At 42.6% G+C, this 21,611-nt stretch overlaps 1 protein-coding gene across 2 annotated transcripts in view; it reads right to left on the bottom strand.

Annotated features, from left to right (window-relative positions):
• Positions 1 to 3,894: 3,894 nt before the first annotated feature.
• Positions 3,895 to 21,611, bottom strand: part of TMEM104 (transmembrane protein 104) — a 123,749-nt gene continuing 106,032 nt past the window's right edge. For both annotated transcript variants that reach the window (XM_061616090.1, XM_061616089.1), the window contains exon 10: positions 3,895 to 8,864. In XM_061616090.1, coding sequence (XP_061472074.1) covers positions 8,104 to 8,864 — 761 coding nt within the window. In that variant the 3' untranslated portion in view covers positions 3,895 to 8,103. The remainder of the gene's footprint in view (positions 8,865 to 21,611) is intronic.

Raw genomic sequence — 21,611 nt, 5'->3', positions numbered from 1 at the left:
TTCAACATAAATAAGGGATTCTTGAAGGAAGTCAGCATAGCCTTGAGTTAGGACAGTTTCCACAATTTATTTTACAAGCCAATTCTGAGCTCCGGGTGCAGAGCTGAAATGGAAAGCTAGCATCTTTTGTATATAACTGCATACATGCTTTAGTTTTCTGATGCTGTAAACTCCATTCCTCCACTAAGCATTTTCCCTATCAACACATTTCCCTTGTAAAAGAGCATATACCTCATGATGCTGGTGACATGTAAACGTTGCATTTAAATATAGAACCAGATCTCAAAAGTATATTTTCCTGTTGCCACTGAGAGATTTCAGGAGAACGTACATAAGCAGTCTTTCAAAGAGTTACATTTAAAATTACCTTAATATGGGATGAGAGCCAGTGTGGTGTAGTGATTAAGGTGTTGGACTATGCCCTGGGAGACCAGGGTTCAAATCCCCACATAGCCATGAAGCTCACTGGGTGACCTTGGGCCAGTCACTGCCTCTCAGCCTCAGAGGAAGGCAATGGTAAACCACCTCTGAATACCGCTTACCACGAAAACCCTATTCATAGGGTCGCCATAAGTCGGGATTGACTTGAAGGCAGTCCATTTCATTTTCAATATGGGATAGTTAACCATTAGCTTATCATTAGATCGCATTCTAAATGGTTCAACAAGCATTCCCAGCTATGAGAAATGAAAAAGGGAAAGTTCCCCCCACCCCTGAATAACTAACTGAGAATAAGAGTGTGAATCTACAAACTGCCTGAATAGAAGAGATAAAAGTTGTTGCCATCTGAAGTCTGGTCAGTGGGCTGTGTTCAATGACTTTGAGATGACATTCAGGTTTTTACTGAAACATCCACATTCCAAACCTCACAGCTGGTATCCTCAGTAGAAATGGGGACAAAATAAACAGGACAGGAATGAAACTAATTCCCCTCCTCCTTTGACTCTAGCTCTCATAAATACACACAGTACTAACTGCAAAACACAATGGAGTGGATCCAGAGTTGAGCATACATTATAGTGTTGGCACATACTGATTTCCCTGCCCCTTCCTCCCCATGGGAACTTCTCCAGACTCCTAAAAATGCTTGTGAAGTTGCCGTCACCTGTCTTTCAGGGATCCTCTTTCCTCCTGTGCCACTGCCTAACCCATTCAGCAAGATCCTCAACCATCAATGGAGTAGTTTTGAGGGGTTGGAGAATTCCCATGGGGGGTGGGAAGGAGAGAGCAGGGAGATCAGATTCTGCCAGCACCATTACACACACTTTACTCTGGATCCCAAATCAACAGAATGTGGCAGAGCTCTCTTCTTTCCTGAAAGCAAAAAACCCTCTACACCCCTCATTTGACAGATAACAGTCACATGCATTGCAAGAGGTAATAGCAATACACATACCGAACAGGGGAAAACATTTTGCAAAGTATGTGCAGTGGCAGACAATGGATTCTGTTTAGTTTATACTTAGCTGGATTAGGGGGAGTGCTTGGAGAATGAATCAGGCTCCTTCCCGAAGCAGACGGACTAGTCAGAGGGTTTGATTCAGTGGCAGGGACTGGCCCCAAGGAACGCTGCCCATATGTACACACATCACCCCTCCTCACACCTAGTGCTAGGCTTGTTCTCGATTAGACAGAAGGGTCCATTTTTCTTCTAAACATCTGGGTACTAGCAACTCTCACTGTTGTGTCAGAAGAGATTTCACCACATGTGAACGCTTCATTGACAAACCTAGGCAGGCTCTAGCCATTAACTGCTCAAAGAAAGAAGCTTTGTTGCGTTCAGGGTCCTTGTCACACAACAATAACAAAGGGTATGGGTTCTACTGAAGCAGAGAAAATGACCACCACCTAGGAAAAAGGAGTTAATCCAAATTTCTTGCCTCAAACTGTGGCACTTTACAGTATGGCACTAGTCTATAAGCTAGTTATTTGAGAACTACTTCTCTACGGTTTACACACACAGCAACTTGAGGTGGTGCAGTGGACTGTACCATTTCAGGCTACACTTAGGAGGCATGCACACACTATTTTTGGTGATTTTTCAACAGCAAAAACGCCATGTAAATCTCACACACACATGCTCTGTGCACATTATGAGGAAAGTTTTATTCCAGCCCTTTCTACACTACGCTAGTGTTGTTGTTTAACTTCCAGGAAGATTTTTAATATTCAGACTTGTGACCCCACATCTGCTGTGATACAATCTATTCTGCTGGTTTCTGTCCTGGGATAGGGCCTACTTGGTGGCAGTTCCCCATTTGTGGAATGCCCGCCCTGGTGAGGTGCTCCTGCCTCCTTCATTATTAACATTCAGGAAGAATTTTAAAATATTCTTGTTCACTCAGTCATTTAATGGCTGAAAGATACTGTTCCCAGCAACCTTGAAATTATAAGCTGTGAGGGTATGTGACTGTTTTTAAATATGTTTTTATTTTAAATTTGTTTTACTACATTGTTGCTTGCTGCCCTGAGCTCCTTTAGGAGGAAGGGCAGGATAATTTTTTTTACAAAAAGAAAGAATAAAACAACAACATTAGCAACATTTGATTGCATACTTAGACCATTTGCTTTGGAGACGTTTGTCCAACGCTTACCTGCATTCTGTTGTGGTGATTGTCAAAATGTACAACATACTGGGCATTTTAACTTATGAGTTCCTAATCTGGATGAGACATTCTTTTCCAGTTAGACATAGAAAATTGGGCTGTGAGAGCAGGATTATCCTTTCATGCATTACCACTGAACATAGTTTGCCATTGGTTTTGAACATGGTTGGCCAAAGTGAGAACAGGATGCTGGACTGGATGGGTCACTGGCCTGATCTAGCAGGCTCTTCTTATGTTCTTATAGTTCAATATTTTTAGGAAAACAGGTTCAACTTCTGCCACATTAACTTTTTAGGGAAAGCAAATCAAGAAGTCAAAGCCTATTTACAGAGCACTTTAACAAGAATGTTAAAATTAAGAATTAAAATTAATTATAAATTTTAAAAAATCCTATTGAGACAGGGGCATTAATCCAATTCTACAGATAGGTGTCCTACAGGTGAGAATGAATGGCTTGTCCAAAACTATCCAGACATTTTTCAGAACTGACTAGGAATGGAACCCATTGAACCATGCTGACATTTGACATTTTTGTACTTTCACAAGCTTCAGTGCAACTAGTATAACACTATAGGTGAAACATATGATTCCCCCCTAAGGCCTCTGCTCAAATATTTTTTTCTAACTGTCTTACTTTAAAGGGTGGCTCTTTCTTCTCATAGTCTTTGAAGTATAGAAAGAAAATGGATTTAAGCTCTACTGCCATGGAGTTCAGATTTACAGTCCAGTTCCCTAATAAATTCCCCACCACACTTTAATTCCTCAGAGAACATGTGAGCTACAGGAGGAGAAAGTAGAAACTGTTTATTTCCATCCTAAAGATGCATTTTAATATTTTAACATAGATCAAGCTGTGCTTTATGATGATAATATATTTGCCAGAAGAAACTTCATTTGTTACCTGAAGTGGCAAAATGATTCAATTTGTTTAGTTTTTAAGCATGAGGAAATGTAATTGAGAGGGGTAAGGTACAGCTGTTTTAATGGAGTTTCCAGAGAACACCTAGTGCTACAGAAAGTAGGAGGTTAATATGGAGGGACAGGAGAAGACAAGAATTACTACATGAGCTGCTGCCAGCACGACTGCCCTCTCTAGCTGCCCCCCACCAGGCCTGCTGCTTCTGCCAACTGATCCATCAGCAGAAACCACTTCAAAATACTCTCCCTTAATGCAAGCAGGAAAAGGCCAAACCGTAACAGATGCATAATCTGCATTTATTTTTTTATGCCTTTCTGAAAAAAATAATTACATACAGGGACAAGCGGAGGACACAGTGCAGCCAAGAGCCATAGTGAAGAATTGTTGCATTTTAATAGCCAATTGAAAATATTGTCTCACATGAAACCAGATGGGGGGAAGATATCAGACACTGCATCATACGCAGGCAGGTTGAGCCCTGGATTCCACCACTGCCCCATCCCCTGGGGCCTTGTAATGAAGCCAGTAAAAATACAATACAGACACGCTTTATCCATCTTGGTCCATCTCAATCCCTCTGGTGTTCTAAGGCATATTGTGAAACTAACAATATACATTTCTCTCCTACTGTAGTGCTTTCACCATTAACTGAGGTATATTACTTATAAACTGAAGGCACCTAGGAAGTTACTACAATGCAAATAGTCAGAAAACAGGAAAGGAAACTTTAAGCTGAGGGATGAATGCAAGGCACTACTGTCAAGCCATTTCAAAAGTTTTCCTCCTATTCATGCAGAGAGAAACCCATCCCTGTCAAATTTCTGTTGAAATCAAAGAGGAACTACAGAAATTTCACATTTCATAACCTCTGGAGCAACATTCAAGAAGAAAGAATATAATTTAAGAGAAAAAGGCACATAATGCAACACTGGATTTAGGTGGAGGAAGTAGGGGGAAATCTTAAACAACAGCTTGTGGTGGTGGGAATGGTGAGGCTACAAAAGAGGACAAATTCCTTGTGCAAGGCAATTAGTACAATTGAATTTTGTTGCACACATCAACAAGATGGAACACAGAGCTTCTGAGGGAGCACAAGTCCCAGACTAAGCCTGCTGTATGACTGTAAATTAAGCACTTCTGCAGCTCAGCAATTTGCCCAGCTTCTACTTTTACTGAAATCAAGTGCTACTGGTCTGAGATGAGTTGTAGGGAAGACACCAAAAGGTGTGGGGAACAAAACTTTTTGCACTTGGTGGGTGAAGATGTGCCTTAAATGACCCATTTTGTCTGCACAGACAAAAGCACTGAGAAATTCAGTGAACTCTCCACGGGACTGAAGCAGACATGGTACTTGTATTGTTCAGCATCTTCTACAGCCAGACAGAGATGAGGAGATTGCCACAATGCATCCATTTATAGGTTATTTCACAAGCACCTCTATTCTGCTGCTAAAATGCCAACACTGATCCTATCGTTCTGTGTTTCATATTGCACAAGGACAGATTGGGTCAGTATGCAAGACTCTGTCATGGCCATCTGCGGTCTCTCCATTCTGACAAGAGTTTTATAACAATTATAGGAAAGAGTGGCAGAAGGAAGCAGTTGTTAAACCTATGAACCAATTGTAACAGGACGGCTTCCATTTAAAATGGACCCTGGGCATGTCCTCTCAAAATCTGTAGTTTTGTTTTCACTGAACCTGGGCAGTGCACTGCTCCTTACTAATTTACTCAGAGACAGCTCTCAGTAACTTAGTGTCAAAGGAGCAGCATCAGCTATCTGCAAGCTTTCAGGTTGTGTAGTGACTCTCTGATGCACTGGAAAGGCTGCCAAGTACAGCTTGAGATCCAGAAGAGAGGGATGTCATCATGTTTTATTTTGTTCCTGGAGCAATCTCCCCCAATCGGTAAACTTAGATTTATGCAACATATCAAAGATGTTTTTGTTATCTATGAACAGAGTTGCGCTGCCCTCACTTAAAAAGTTGCTGCATTTGTTTGTAACACATCTTCTGTCAATCTGCTTTTTGTAGCAGAACCAATTTTATGTTGATAATTATACTGGATAATTTTTATTTTTTAAAAAGTAACACCATTAAATTTCTCAGCTCACTTTGATGAAATGTCATATTTAATATTACAGCTACACCAGACTAGAGAAGGTAAGCATAATCCAGGGGTTTGGAAGATGAAATTCAACAATAGAAAAAGCAGGTTAAACATATTTAAAGGCGTTTCCTCATATTAAAACATTTGTGATCCATGACCTCTTTTACACTCTACAATCTCCTAAATGGCTTCTGTGACTTCATCACAGAATAGTGGGCAGTACTCCTTTTCAACAAAGAACCTATAGCCCAAACTACATGAGACAAGGAGCAGACCTGTGCCTTTAAATCCAGATCTTCCTCAACTGTGTATAAAGCAAGGAGATGAAGTCAGGAAAATTTAGAGAGCAAAAGGGCTGTGCAAGTGAAGCGAAAAGCTTCCCTGTAGATCTTGTCCCCAGGAGCCTCTCTCTCAGGTGGATTTACTTCTGTTATAGCGGCTGGGCTGAGGAAAAAGTTACATAGGAGGACAGACTATAGGGAAATAAGGCACAGGCAAGGGAGGATTTAATAGCTCCCTGCTTGATCTGCATCAGGGCCGGCCCCAGGCATGCCAGGGCCATTGGGCACCACCCTGTCCTGGGCCCCTTTGCTCCCCCTTCCACAATCCATGGCAGGAGCCGTGGATCACAGGACAGGAACTTCTGAGCCGCCCGCCATCCCCCCGCTTCACCTACCTTTCTCTCTGCTGTTTTTTGCAGCTGCGCGCACTGCGCATGCATTGCTGCCATCAATCAAGATGGCGGCAGAGGCTTCAGCCCCTTAGGGAAACCTCGGCTGCCATCTTGACTGATGGCAACCCTGCGCGTGCAGTGTGCGCAGCCACAAAAAAACAGCAGAGAGAAAGGTAGGTGAAGTGGGGGGATGGTGGGTGGCTCAGAAGCTCCTGTCCTACGATCCGTGGCTCCTGCTGCAGATCACGGAAGAGGAGCAGAGGGGGCCCTGTAGCTCCAGGGGACCTCGGGCCAGTGCCCCACCTGGCCACCCTTTAGAACCGGCCCTGATCTGCATGCCTCTTTTACTCTTAAAATGAGACTCCCTCATTCACATCTCTTAAGATGTGACTGTGGCAGACCCAGATTTAAAGGCACAGAACTATGGCCAGATGGAGTTCGAATCTATGTAGATAGTAAAATAGGATGCATAGATCACAGAGAAAAATGGTGGCAGCAGTTTTTATTTTAAAAATACATGAACCTGAAATGAGGTAAGAGATTAATTTTAATTAGCGGGATTAAGTTTTCTTTGGAATTTAGTGTGCTTTAGGATATAATGGTTTATTTTCAGACAGAAGACACAAAACAGTGGTTTCATTAATATCTCTCTCTTTAGCTTCCTTTCATGATTTTATTCTCTCTAGTTATACTTATTTATATAATTTCTGCATCAAGACAAGGTTAGGTGCTAGCTTCTGCATCTGGCAACACCCATTTAAGGTGCTAGAAAGAAACCTGTGCTTCTTTCACACATTACCCATCCAGCAAGTAATTGGCACCTTCATGTACACAATGCTAAGTGCTGCAGCCAAAGCCTCCCCTGCTGCCTCAGCACTGTTGTGACATAGAGGACCATGGCAATGCTGAACCTACGCAGCAGCATAAAGAGACTGTGGAAATAGGCTTTCCCTTTTATTCCGCATCACATGAGGGCTCTGTGCTACCCACCTAGACTGGGGTTCTGAACAGTATTTCCTTTTCACTCATCTATACACTGCATATAAACAAGGAGGGAAATTTGAGACTGGAAATTACTTACAGAAAACATAAAGGTGAACAGAAGCAAAATGCTCATCAGTTGAAAAGTGTTCATTTAGATCCACAACAACTTCTATGCGTCTAATCCCAGGGCCCACATTACATGCAACAAGGCAAATGTGTGCTGGAAAGGTTGTAACAGAAATGAAGGAAACAACAAAAGTGTTGAAGTGGGAAGAACTACCATTGGGGCATTCTCTCTTTTGTTTCACAGTTTAGGCTGCCATTACACCATGAACATGTCAATAGTTATGAAGTCTGATTTAAACAGTTGCAGCCATCCAGCTCCTGATTTCCCCCCCAGTTAGCTTAGAGAAAAGAAAGCAACCTCAGAGGATATGATGGGTTAAGGGATCACTGCTTGCTTTCACTGGCTGCTTGCTTGACTGGTTTCAGCAATGTTGGCACTCTCCATCACTCTTGAGGAACAGACATATATCTGACAGCCTTTGACATATGACAGTAAAAGATAGGAAGATAGTTTGTGTGGAATCTATGATCAAGGCAAAATGTCAGATGATGGGTGACCACAGCAGCAAATCCACAGCTTCATATGTTGCAGGGAAAATCTGAATTAAGAAGGGAGTTGAACAATCTGCAATGCACCCAAAATTTCAAGCTCAAGACTGGATTAGCAACTTCTCAACTGGTGCAAGACCAGGACTAGAAACCTTAGAGGTCACTTTCAGGTTCCTCTATTATAAGATTGTTCCATCATCAGAGCTTTGTTTCACTCAAGATGATATTTGCAGTCACAAACAGAAAGCAAAAAAGGCCCCAGAGTAGTACAAACCCAATCCAGAATGTGTGCCGGAAAGGGGACAAATGTTTATTAAGCGTGCCATTTCCAAAGATCAGCTGAGTGTCTTTTCGGCTACAGTACACTAAGAAAGCAGGGATGATATACTGGATCCCATTCCCAGCATAGGACCCAGTAATGCCCACCAAGGACTCCAAATCATGGGTGCAGAAAGCCACAATAATGGGAGGAATTAGTGTGATGACTGGGAAAAAAATCCTATCTACTACCCATGGGTAGGTTCCTCCTTCCCGGTGGAAGAGGGTCTTCCAATTGTTTCTCAGAGTCACAGCTATTATAGGAAAGTTGGTGCTGATGGTGAAGACAGGAAAGAGGCCCAGGAAGAATCGTATAACAGCAATATTGACAATGTCACAGTTGGTGAAGTTGAGTGTGTACATGTCCATGAGAGTCCCATTACGAAAGCAGTAGATAGCGGTGAAGGACAAGAGGCTGTAGAAACCCAGGATTAAGGTGTAATCCAGCAGGACCAACTTGTTGACATGTTTCTTCTTGGAGATGGGAGTAATAAGAGATGGCAGAGAGTGCTGGCACATGAAGGAATAAACACATACTCCAAAGAGATTTCGGATTCCCGAGAGTTCTGCTAGAGGGGGATGACCTTCCCCTTGGCCCTTGGCAATCCGGAGAAGGGCTATAATTATCATGACGACAAATGCTGGAAGACAAAGGAAGGAGAGAGAAAGACACAGAGAGAAAAGAAAGAACATGGTTAAGTCAGATCAGAAGCTAGGCTCACAAAAATACATATTTTCCCCTCTAATCTCTGTCCTGGATCTCTACTATAGTTCAAGAGATAAGGAAAAAGCATTTCACTGGAGAAAGCAGCACTACATATAAAGGAAAGATCTATGAGAAGATCAATATGTGCATTCAGCATCAGGTTGAACACTGGGGTGGGGATGGGCAATCCAATACTGAAGTATACATGGCTATCTTTTAAACAGGTTTTATCCAGCCATAACACTTTCTCTCAGGGGCATCTGCCTCTTAGGAAATGAGCTTGACTCATCACTGTTGCTACTTCTGTCCTAAAATAAAAAATAAAATAAAACTGTTGTCTTTGAACTTAACACATCCTCTTTACCCTAGGGTCCACAGTCTCACTCACATTAGTAAAAGTGCACTGAAGAAGCTTCCTAGCATACGCATGTACTGTTTTGGCTGAAAGGGCATTTGAAAGACTGGTTTTGGGCAGCATAGGAGCACACAAGAGACAATGCTCATGCCCTTTGGTTTTTGACAGCATTTGTTAAAGGAGAGTGGGCCTGTATTTTACATAAATTACAGATACAGGAGTGCTTGCAACTGGCTTCCATAAAATTTAGAGTATTTATAAAGAACACACTGACATTGTTCTGCATAAGAAAAAGTGAAATAGGTTGCCTGTGGCTAATCTCAATTGGGAGGAAACCTAACAGGGACTGAAAACAAAGCACTAAAAATTGGAGTTGAAAAGTGGGCATGAAGCACACACACTTACCTGACATTTACTACTACAACATATAGTGGTGTTTATTTGCTTGCAAAAAAAAAAAGATTTGCTGTGACAAGACAAAGCATGTCTAATGCCCAATAATAAACAGTAGTGATAGAAACAAAAAGAATGCATAGGGCTGTCAGATGTGCATAAACAGAAAATTGAGCATCAAGATGAAGAAGACAAGGGCCTTCACAGTTTGAAGATTTGTTCCTTGACCATTGGACACTCTTCAGCTTCATTATGTTTTCTGAAACTCTAATAAATGAGCAATAAGAGTTCAGGATTTTCTTCTCCATCAACTGGGAAATACACATAGCTTAAACACCCTAAGCTGAGATTCAGAGAACTACTTTAGGTGTGCCCAAACAGCTTGGGATGTGCTCAGGAGAATTTTTTAAAAAACAGTATTTTTAAACAGTAGGCTTTCCATGCCATAGCAAAATGCTTTTCATATGGGGGGGAGAAGAATTTATGATGCTGCTTGAGGGGAGGAACAAAGAACCTGAAATCTCCCTTAGGCACACAGAACTATGCAGTTCTTTGGATCTGGGCCCTGGAACAGCCCTAGCAGGAACTCCATCCAACAGGAACTGTAACGGTGTTAATCATAACTGAAAATAAACCCATCCTGAAATAAGTTAAATAAAACGTGCCTCAGTTCACTCACCTCCCAACCTAAAATCTCATGCTTGACTCTAGTTGTGTGGTTTCTCCATAAATCCCATTTCTACAGCTTTCAACTCATCGTTACTCTCCTTGTGTATCTCTGTAGCAACACCTCAATAGACCGGGGAAGTGAGCAAACCTCCTTCTTTGGTCCTCATTGCTGCCATCAAGTGGAAATGTTAATTGCTTGACTACTTCCACTAAAGAATAGGTATGTACACCAAAGACAGATAAAGTTCTTATCCCACTACAAGGCATTCTCACAGCTTCAGACATGACGCTCTTCACCTCGGCTCTGAATAAAAACCTTGGTTTGGACAATCTGAAATCTCCCCATTGAATTTCATGGGAAAAATGAATAGACAGCTATAACTTTTTGACAGAATTAGCTGAATTTGCAGACATAGTTATCCCTTCTAAGAGAATGCCCACCAAATTTAGAGAGGTACAGTGGGTGTACTTTGGCATTATGATTGCTTTGTTGGTCTTACTCTGATTTTTGATATTACCATATCCTAAGCAAGTAAAGTAATGCTCAAGATGCTAAAACAAAGGCTCTTACCATATATGGAGTGAGAAATGCCAGATATCCAAGTTGGAATTAGAAAGGGAAGAGGTACCAGAGATCATATCGCAAACATACATTGTATAATGAAATAGACCAAGGAATTTCAGAAGAAAATCACCCTGTGCTTTATAGATTACAGCAAAGCCTTTGACTGTGTAGATCATGAAAAACCATGGAATTCTTTAAAAGAAATGGGGATGCCACAGCATCTGATTGTCTTGATGCACAACCTATACAGTGGACAAGAGGCTACTGTAAGAGAATACGGAGAAAATGATTGGTTCCCAATTGGAAAGGGTGTGAGACAGGGGTGTAATTTATCACCCTATTTGTTTAATATATATACAGAACATATCATATGGAAAGTCGGACTGGACCAAGATGAAGGAGGTGTGAAAATTGGAGGAAGAAATATCAATAATTTAAGATATGCAGACGATACCTTATTACTAGCAGAAACCAGTAATGATTTGAAACAAATGCTGTTGGAAGTTAAAGAGGAAAGCACAAAAGCCTCATCTTGAATACTGCATCCAGTTCTGGTCTCCGCACTTCAAGAAGGATGCAGACAAACTGGAACAGGTTCAGAGGAGGGCAACAAGGATGATCAGGGGACTGGAAACAAAGCCCTATGAGGAGAGACTGAAAGAACTGGGCATGTTTAGCCTGGAGAAGAGAAGACTGAGGGGAGATATGATAGCACTCTTCAAGTACATGAAAGGTTGTCATACAGAGGAGGGCCGGGATCTCTTCTCGATCGTCCCAGATTGCAGGACACAGAATAATGGGCTCAAGCTGCAGGAAGCCAGAATTCGACTGGACATCAGGAAAAACGTCCTAACTGTTAGAGCCATATGACAGTGGAACCAATTACCTAGAGAGGTAGTGGGCTCTCCGACACTGGAAACATTCAAGACGCAGCTGGACAGCCATCTGTTGGGAATGCTTTAATATGTATTCCTGCATTGAGCAGGGTGTTGGACTTGATGGCCTTATAGGCCCCTTCCAACTCTGCTATTCTATGAAAAGCAGGACTACAGTTCAATGTCAAGAAGACTAAAGTATTGACAACAGACGATTTATGTAACTTTAAAGCTGACAATGAGGACATTGAACTTGTCAAGGATTATCAATACCTTGGCACAGTCATTAACCAAAATGGTGGCAATCGTCAAGAAATTAGAAGAAGGCTAGGACTGGTGAGGGCAGCTATGAGAGAACTAGAAAAGGTTCTCAAATGCAAAGATGTATCACTGAACACTAAAGTCAGGATCACTGAGACAATGGTATTCCCAATCTCTATGTATGGGTGTAAAAGTCCGACAGTGAAAAAAGTTGATAAGAAAAAAATCAACTCATTTGAAATGTGGTGTTGGAGGAGAGCTTTATGGGTACCATGGACTGCAACAAGACAAACAATCGGGTGTTAGAACAAATTAAACCAGAACTATCACTACAAGCTAAAATGATGAAACTGAGGTTATCATACTTTGGACACATGAGAAGACATGATTCACTAGAACAGACAATAATGTTGGGAAAAACAGAAAGGAGTAGAAAAAGAGTAAGGCCAAACAAAAGATGGATCGATTCCATAAAGGAAGCCACAGATCTGAACTTACAAGATCTGAAGAGGGTGGTTTATAACAGATGCTACTGGAGATCGCTGATTCATAGGGTCGCCATAAGTCAAAATCGACTTGAAGGCACATAACAACAATAGGTACAAGATGTTTCATGCAAAGAGGCTTTAAAGATTTGGGGTGTGAGGGGAGGGATTTGCTTTGCTCCCTTGTAGGTTTTTTGGACAATTCATATGAAAATTGCACACTCTGTAGAGATGTCCCTTCGGTAAGTAATGTAACATTTCAAGTGAATAGGTGCAGAGGTTTAGCACTTATGACAAATGAAACACAGCTTGAAGCTTTGTTTTTGTTTTCTGCTCAACTGGCCAGAATTGCCACACTGCATTTGGAAGTAAAAAGAAGATCCCTGGTAAACTTATTCCCTGGTTGGAAGCTGAAACTGTCAGTCGCTAAACTATACCTCCCTGCTTCTCCTCTCCAAACAATGCCTGGCATCTTCCTTTTTTAAGAAGGGAAATGTAACAGTCTGAGACAGTGTCTCTATCTGCATCCTTTGAATATCTGAGGCAGACTCAAGGCTTTGGGAGCAACTCGATTAACTTTAAGAAACTTTGAGAAAGCCCTGCTTCACCTTGGACAAAGTCCAAATCGCACACAACTTTGGTTCTAGAACTCTTGCCTTAACTCACTATCCAGTACAGAGTTGACTAGGACAGCAGGCAATTAGGCATGGGGTGAATAAACCCAAACAAATGTGGTTTACACTAAGAAAAATTCTTTATCAAAGGCAGCATTTTAATAGTTAAGTAGATTTTTTTAGGATGTGTGAGAATAATTTTAGAACAGTTTGAACAACCAATAAAACATGGAAAAAACACATTCAGATAGATGTAATCTAAACTGCTTCCATATGTAAGCCAATACTTAGCAACAAGGCAGTTTCAAGTTCATCTTAGTCCATCAGCTTTTAACCCTCTCAGTTTAGCTTTTTCTGTCCCTGGAGTCTGGATCCATTGCGGCTTTTAATACTTCTTTCTTCCAATTTCAGTTTCTTCGTCCTTCTCCAACAGCAGTCTAACTCCTTCATTCCACTCTCTTCCCCGACCTTTTGGAGGCTTGTCCGTTAGGGCAAATGGAGCACTCTCTACCAACCCCAGTCTGCCCTCAGCCAGTCCTCACCTTGCCTGCCTTCTTACTTACAACCAGTCCAGGCAGGGGCACTTCTTATCAGCTGCCCCCTCCTGAATCTGTGTTGCCTCTGAAGAACTTAGCAGGGAGAAGGATGGGGCAAAACTAGAGGTATTGGCTCTGCTTGTCGTTGGCTCTGGCTTCACCTACTGTTGGTCTACCTGCCTTCTGCCCTATCATTCTCAATGGGCACCAGCCACAGTTGCCTTTTAGCCAAAAAAAAGGGCAGTAAATTTCTGCTTAAGCTTCATCTTCCCATGATTTGTTAGGTTCCTTTTTCTTTCTTAAATCTTTATTTACTGTGCTGACCTCTTGAACCTCCTGGTCATAACAGCCTCTAAAACAGAAAGCAACAATCCAAAACCAAAACACAGAATGGCTAAAAATGTTTATCTCTTTCATGCAGTCCCTCTTTATTTTGATTTTTCACTGAATTTTCACTTTGTGGATTACAGCCCTTGAGTTCTAGGGATGGAAGCCTATGAAGACCATTGTAACCAGACCCAGGGACACTGACCATTTTGAGTCCAAAAAGAGGAACTCACTCCCCACCCATGCACACCTTGTATATTAAGTGGAAGAAGTGGCTGCTTAGGATAACGAATTGGCCAAGATGGATTGTTTTGGCATTTGTACAAACTGTCTTTAGCTGTAGCTGAGAAACAGAAGGCCCAACCCAATTAATCAGATACTATGACACACAGAATATTAATGCATGCTTCCACTGCAGAGAACATTTAAAGCCATATTTAAAGACAGACTTTGAGGGTACAGCAATCAGAGGAGACCGAGGAACTCAGAATTAGGGTGCCTGCCAGAAAGCATCCTATTAACTGGCCACTCATCAGAACCAGCCAATATCCAGAGGTTACATCAATGCTTGACTTATGGGACAAATGTGGTGGGGAGGTAGTAATGAAATCCATAAGCTGCACATCCTGACAGACCCTAAAAACAGTAGCTAAGGGAGTTGTCACTAAAAAGAAAAGAGTCCCCCTGTAATTTGAGTACTGGTTTATACTGCCTATGCCTATTGTGGATCAAACTTAACAGAAAATATTAAACAAATTCAAGTCCACTTTGAACTATGTGCTCCTTGAAGTGAAATGATTAACTTCATTCTTTGACATTGCCTATTCAGAACTACAAGGTCACTCATGGCACTAGGGTCGCATATGCTTCTCAGAATCCAGCATCTCTGTCTATATAAAACCTTCCAACTGTCGTGGAAAACAAGTCTAATATGTCAAAGCCTATTTTGTTTCCCACTTCATCTTTTGAATACTGACATGTTCACAGTTACTGATAGCCGAGTCATATAAGCAATTTATCTCAAGGACTCCACTTCCTTATATCCAAAGCAACAAGAACAGTGAAATTTATACAGGGTTACCACCATTTTGTCCCCCCGCCCTTTAGGTACGGACTCAAGAAAACAAAACTGATCCTATAATCTTTTCATATACTGCTTGGTAACCACCATTAACTCTCTGGAGCATTCTCATAAATAGAATTATCTTTGTGGCAAACCACCTCCATATCACCATAATTTTACAAGCTGCTTGAATTTCCAAAACATAAAAATGAGTAACCTCATCGAAATGCCACATGGCGCCCTTCCTAATTCCATATCCACACAAGGAGCATCCCTTCTTCATGCCAAATACATACTGCTTGGTCTACAGAAACCTTTGGGAAAAAATCCTCTTACTAGAATGATGCTAGTTCGGGAGATAGCATCTTACAGTGAAGCAGGTATATGTGCATGTGTACATGGGATGACAAATGCTGGAGAGAAGAGAAACATCTAGACACAGCTAGTAAAAAACTCAAAACTCTAGTGGGCAGTATGCAACACAGCAAACTAATTCTTGTAACTCTCCACCCTGTGTTCAGGATATGCTCACAGAGTAAGGGGACTTCAACTAACAATCTGTATCAAAATCAGCATTAGGACCAGTTCACACATCACTACAATGGAATGTGAGCTAGTTGCTCATGGATTCATCCTCACTGCTCCAGAAATGTAAAGCTGGAGGAATACACACAGAGGCATCAATTACTTGGGTCTGTTTGGGTTCACATGAAAAAGCTCCAGAAGCCTCTGAGGCAATTTTATTACCTAATGGGAAGGGGGTGCTTGGCAAGTTGCAAGCAGAGTGCAGTTCTCCCTCACACCGGACTGGCTAATGCTGATTTCAAGCACAGTCAGAAAGAAAAGGCTTAAACTGTAGAGGTGTCCTAATAAGAGTTGGCTGCCAGGAAATAAAAGATGCACTGCACTCCCAGTCTGACATGTGGGGTTGAGGAGTGGGGTGATAAGATAAAGGAGGCTAAAAAAAATCTGGGCGAGGGCCAGAGGCAGCCAATAAGCTACCAGTTATTGTAATCAGTCTGATTTTTCATCAAACTGCAGGTCCAGATTCAACTGTTAATGCACCCAAAATAGAAATAGAACATAACCTCCAATTTGAAACACAAAAGGCTGTCTTCACCATCATATGACATTGACCAATAAAAAGGCTTTGAAATTAATAAAAATAAATTTGACACAGATTTCTAGGATGAATAATGAGGAAAATAATTCTCTATATTAGATTCCCTGTAGAAACAATAGTAACACAGGAAAGAAGCAAAGTAAGAAGAACACCAACAAACATACACAAATATAATTCTCTATCTTTGGAGATGGCAGGTGTTGCCACCACTCACCATATGCTCAGAGGCACATGTTACCAAATTCTTCCAAGCTACACAGGAAGTGGATTGGACTGTGAAAGACCAACCCAAATTGTGTTTGCATTTTGACCAATTTGTAGGGCAGTACAATATCTCAGAGAGGAGGTCAGGTCTCCTGCTTCCTTGGTGCAGTCACTATAGCTGCCCAATTTCCCTGCTTTTTAAAGTTTGATAGAAATATCTGTTGGCTATAGGTACATTCTTAAACCGCCAGGTTTTTAGCCTATACGTGAATTTCTCTGCTTTTTAATCTGGGAGGTAAGAAATGGGATCCTGTGCAAGTTTGCTGAGAATGGCTTGATCATTTGCATGCTTATTGAGTTCAGTGGGATTTACTCCCCTGCAATCATGCTTAGGATAGGTGAAACTGACCACAGGGGATGGGGAGGGGAGGAGGAGAAGGAGGGAGGGGAGGAAGGGCAGAGGGGAGAAGGGGGAGGGGAGCAGGCAGGAGAGGGAGGGAAGGAGGACAGGTTTGATCATTTGCATGTTTATTGAGTTCAGTGGGATTTACTCCCGTGCAATCATGCTTAGGACAAGGGAGGGAGGGCTGGAGCGGGCAGGGGAGGAGGAAGAAGGAAGAGGGGAGGAGAGGAAGAAGGAAGAGGGGAGGAGAGGAAGAAGGAAGAGGGGAGGGGAAAGAGGAAAAGGCAGGTCTGATAATTTGCATGCTTATTGAGTTCAATGGGATTTACTCCTATGCAATCAAGGTTAGGACAGGTAAAACTGACCATGGGTGAGGAGGAGGGGAAGGGAGAAGGGGAAGGAGCAGATTGGAGGGGGGCAAAGGAAGGGGGAGGGGAGGACAGGTTTGATCATTTGCGTGCTTATAGAGTTCAATGGTACTTACTCCTATGCAATCATGCTTAGGATAGGTAAAACTGACCATGGGGAGGAGGAAGGGGAGGGGGAGGAGGGGGAAGGGGAAGCACGGGATTGGAAGGGGATGGGGAGGGAGGGGCAAAGGAAGGGAGAGGGAAGGGGCAAGAGAGAGGGGATAGGAGGGAGGAGAATGGAGGGTGGGTTTGATCATTTGCATACTTTTTGAGTTCAGTGGGATTTATTTCTGTGCAATCATGTTTGAAAATGGAAATGCACTGCCTTCAAGTCGATCCCGACTTATGGCGACCCTATGAATACGGTTTTCACGGTAAACGGTATTCAGAGGTGGTTTTACCATTGCCTTCCTCTGAGGCTAAGAGGCAGTGACTGGCCCAAAGGTCACCCAGTGAGCTTCATGGCTATGTGGGGATTAGAACCCTGGTCTCCCAGGTCGTAGTCCAACACTGACCCGGGGGAGGAGCAGGGAGGGGAGGAGGAGGGGAGGAGATTGGGTGGATGGGCACTGGGCAGAGGGGAAGCCCCTTTCCTTTCCAAAAGGAAAACATGGTGAACAGTATCATTGCTTTTCAGCGTTTCCCCCACCTTTTTATTCTACAGCAGGCACACGTAGCCTCCCACCCAAAATTAAACCAAAGCTGTCCCTGGCCACATCCACACCAGGTCGTTATATCACTTTGGACAGTCATGGCTTCTCTCAAAGAATCCTGGGAAGTGTAGTTAGTGAAGGGTGCTGAGAGTTGCTAGGAGGCGCCCTGTTCCCCTCACAAACCTTCAATCAGAGTGGCTGACTGTTAAACCAGTCTGGCCGCTGGAGCTCTGTCAGTGGAACAGGAGTCTTCTCTCAGCACCCTTCACAAACTACACTTCCCAAGATTCTTTGTCTCGTGAAATCAAAGTCTGGTGTGGGTGTGGCCCCCTGATTAGCCAGACCTAGCAGCTGTGAGTCTGGCTTTTAGAACACTGACGGTTGGTTCTTACTGAGCATGCCTGGCACTATCATTCAGTTCAAGCAAAAATTTGTTAAATTAATTAAAAATCAGCTAGGTATTTTTTTAATGTTTAAACTGCAGAAGATGAAGGTCAGAGTATGGGGCAAGGTCCGTAACAGGATTACAGGTACTCTGTGAACATGGCTAATTTTTAATGAATTTCAACAGATTATGAGAACTCTGACAGAAAAAAGTCTAAAAGGGCTCTGGGGTTTCCCCCCCTCTCTTTTTAGACTTTGACCTCTCTATTCTCTCTGTTTTGTGTATTGCCATGAAAATTTAGAGGGTTGTTACGCAAGCGTTTCTGAGTTCAGGAGTATAAGTTTTGTAAGGTTTTGTTTTGAAATGAGCTTATGGGAAGCATCAGGATGGCATGGGGGGTATTTTCAATTTAACGTTGCAGAATGTGAAAAATCCACACTGGCTATAGTATATAACCACTCTCGTGACTGTATAAAAATGCTTTACATATATGAAAAGACAGCACAAAAAAAGAGTAAAAATTTAAGGCACACACACAAAAATATATACACTGCTTTAAAAAAATCCCTAAGTGGTAAATATAAAATATAAAAACACTGTTCTCTCCTCTTGTACATTGTTGAACAGCAATCTGGATCAATAGCACAAAGTAGATTCCTTTGTGCACATTTCATGGCTTGCATGCAATGAGGACTTTCAGTAAAATCAATTGTGAACTGAAAATGATCCATCTAGACTAAGCCTACTTTTCCTATTTGTTTCATAATGAATAATCTAGTTGTAAGCTTTCATCCTCCCTTCCAAGAACTGTCCTTTGCCCACTGCTTTCCCCCTGCCCACAGTCTAATATAAAGCACTCTTTGACCTTCCATCTTTCCCCCTTCCCCCTTTTTAAGTGTTCACAGCAGTGCAAAGAATATTTGGGTCCTTGTTTGCTGCTATTCCCCCAAGGATTCTTGTGTCATATCCCAATGGATAGCTCTGAGAGTGCAATATAGGGCTGATATACAGTAATGACTTGCAGCACAAGCCTCACCATGTCTACTCTATATGTTCTACTGAATGCAGTGGGGCTTACTCCCAGGGAAGTGGAGTTAGGATTGCAGCCTTATTCTAATAAAATGGTCTTAGAATACTTTGGAATAATTTTGTCTTAATTCTATTCCCAAACTGTATAATGACTTATTATAAAAGGAAATAACAAATTGGCACCCACTTATTTCTCTCTACAAAATGCCACAGGAGAGGGGAAAACTGAACTCAGGTTTCAAATTGAACTCTCTGTCCACTGGACCACACAGGCTTTTAGGGCATATCACTGCCATGTAATGTCCTGTACAGCAGAAGCAGTTAGAAACCATTTGCCAACTCTTCCATCAATTGAGAATTTATTTATATATATATATATATATATATATATATATATATATATATATGTAACTTTAATGTTGACAATGAGGACATTGAACTTGTCAAGGATTATCAATACCTCGGCACAGTCATTAACCAAAATGGAGACAATAGTCAGAAATCAGAAGGCTCGGACTGGCCAGGGCAGCTATGAGAGAACTAGAAAAGGTCCTCAAATGCAAAGATGTATCACTGAACACTAAAGTCAGGATCATTCAGACCATGGTATTCCCGATCTCTATGTATGGATGTGAAAGCTGGACAGTGAAAAAAGTGGAAAAGAGAAAAATCAACTCGTTTGAAATGTGGTGTTGGAGGAGAGCTTTGAGCATACCATGGACTGCAAAAAAGACAAATAACTGGGTCGTAGAACAAATTAAACCAGAACTGTCACTAGAAGCTAAAATGATGAAACTGAGATTATCATACTTTGGACACATAATGAGGACATGATTCACTAGAAAAGACGACAATGCTGGGGAAAACAGAAGGGAGTAGAAAAAGAGGAAGGCCAAACAAGAGATGGATTGATTCCATAAAGGAAGCCACAGACCTGAGCTTACAAGATCTGAACAGGGTGGTTCATGACAAATGCTCTTGGAGGTCACTGATTCATAGTGTCACCATAAGTCGTAATCGACTTGAAGGCATATAACAACAACAACAACAAAACCGAGACCTGAGTGGGTGAGCTAGGAGGAGATGATCTGACCCAACTTTGCCCACCTGGATACGCAGTGCAACACCAGCACAGGCTGCAGGGATGGGGGGAGGAATAGCTGTGGTCTACAGAACTTCCATCTCTGTCACCAAGAAACCACTCTGTCTTGGAGCTGGCTGTGAGGGCCTGCACCTGGTGTAGAGCCAAGGAGACAGTAAACTAGGGCTGGTGGTGGTGTACCATCTACCCTACTGCCCGACAACTTCTCTGACTGAGCTGGCGGAGACTGTCTTGGCTGTGGTATTGGAGGAACCCCGGAATGATAGTCCTGGGTGATTTCAGTCCTGAGGCTGCCTCTAGTGTTCTGGCTCGGGACTTCATGGCCTCCATGACGGCCATGGGACTGTGTCAATTGTCACCAGCCCAATTCATAGGGCAGGGCACACCCTCGACTTGGTTTTTGCTACAGATGAAGGGGTGGTCCGAAGATAGGGGGATGGATGGCACCCCATTGTCATGGTCAGTCCACTTCCTGGTGAAGTTTAGACTTATGGCTCCGATTCTACCCTGCAGGAGTGATGGAAAGATTAAGATGGTCCACCCGCAGAGACTAAAGGAATCCATTGGATTCCTGAATGCCCTGGGGGAGTTCCCAGTAGATAGAGTAGGTGACCCTATTGAAGCCCTTGTCATGCTGTGTAACAGCAAGGTGCGTTGGGCTCTTGACACGGTTGCCCCCGAGCGCCCTCTCTGCCATTGTGAAGCCCACTTTGCACTCTGGTATACCAGTGAGCTAAGGGCAATGAAACAGGCTGGACAACGGCTAGAGCACAAGTGGTGAAAGACATGCTGTGAGGCTGATTGGGCATGAGCGAAACATAATAACTGTGCCTACTGTGCAATGGTGAGGGCAGCGAAGGCCAACTTCTCTGCCTCCATTGCATCCTCAGTAGCTGTCCAGTGAAGCTTTTCCATATTGTCAGGGGTCTGTTCACATAAACTCCAGGAAATTGAGTTTTAGACCCTTCAGAGGCCCACTGTGAATTGTTTGCAAGACACTTTGAGGGTAAAGTTCCTCGCCTCCATAGCAATCTTGATGCCTCATCCACATCTACAGTAGTCCCCAGTGAGGTGTCCAGTGCAACCTCAGCTGCAACTTCTTGGGAATGGTTTCAGCTGATGTGGCCTGATGATGTGGACAAGGTACTTGCAACGATGTGGCCAACAACATGTCCTCTTGACCCTTGCCCTTCTTGGCTTATTAAAGCTTGCTGGGGGTGTGTGACCAAG

This window comes from Rhineura floridana, chromosome 3, assembly GCF_030035675.1.
Source record: "Rhineura floridana isolate rRhiFlo1 chromosome 3, rRhiFlo1.hap2, whole genome shotgun sequence".
Classification (NCBI taxonomy): Eukaryota; Metazoa; Chordata; class Lepidosauria; order Squamata; family Rhineuridae; genus Rhineura; species Rhineura floridana.
The sequence above is the reverse complement of the archived record's forward strand: the minus strand, read 5'-3'. Positions and strand labels throughout refer to the sequence as shown.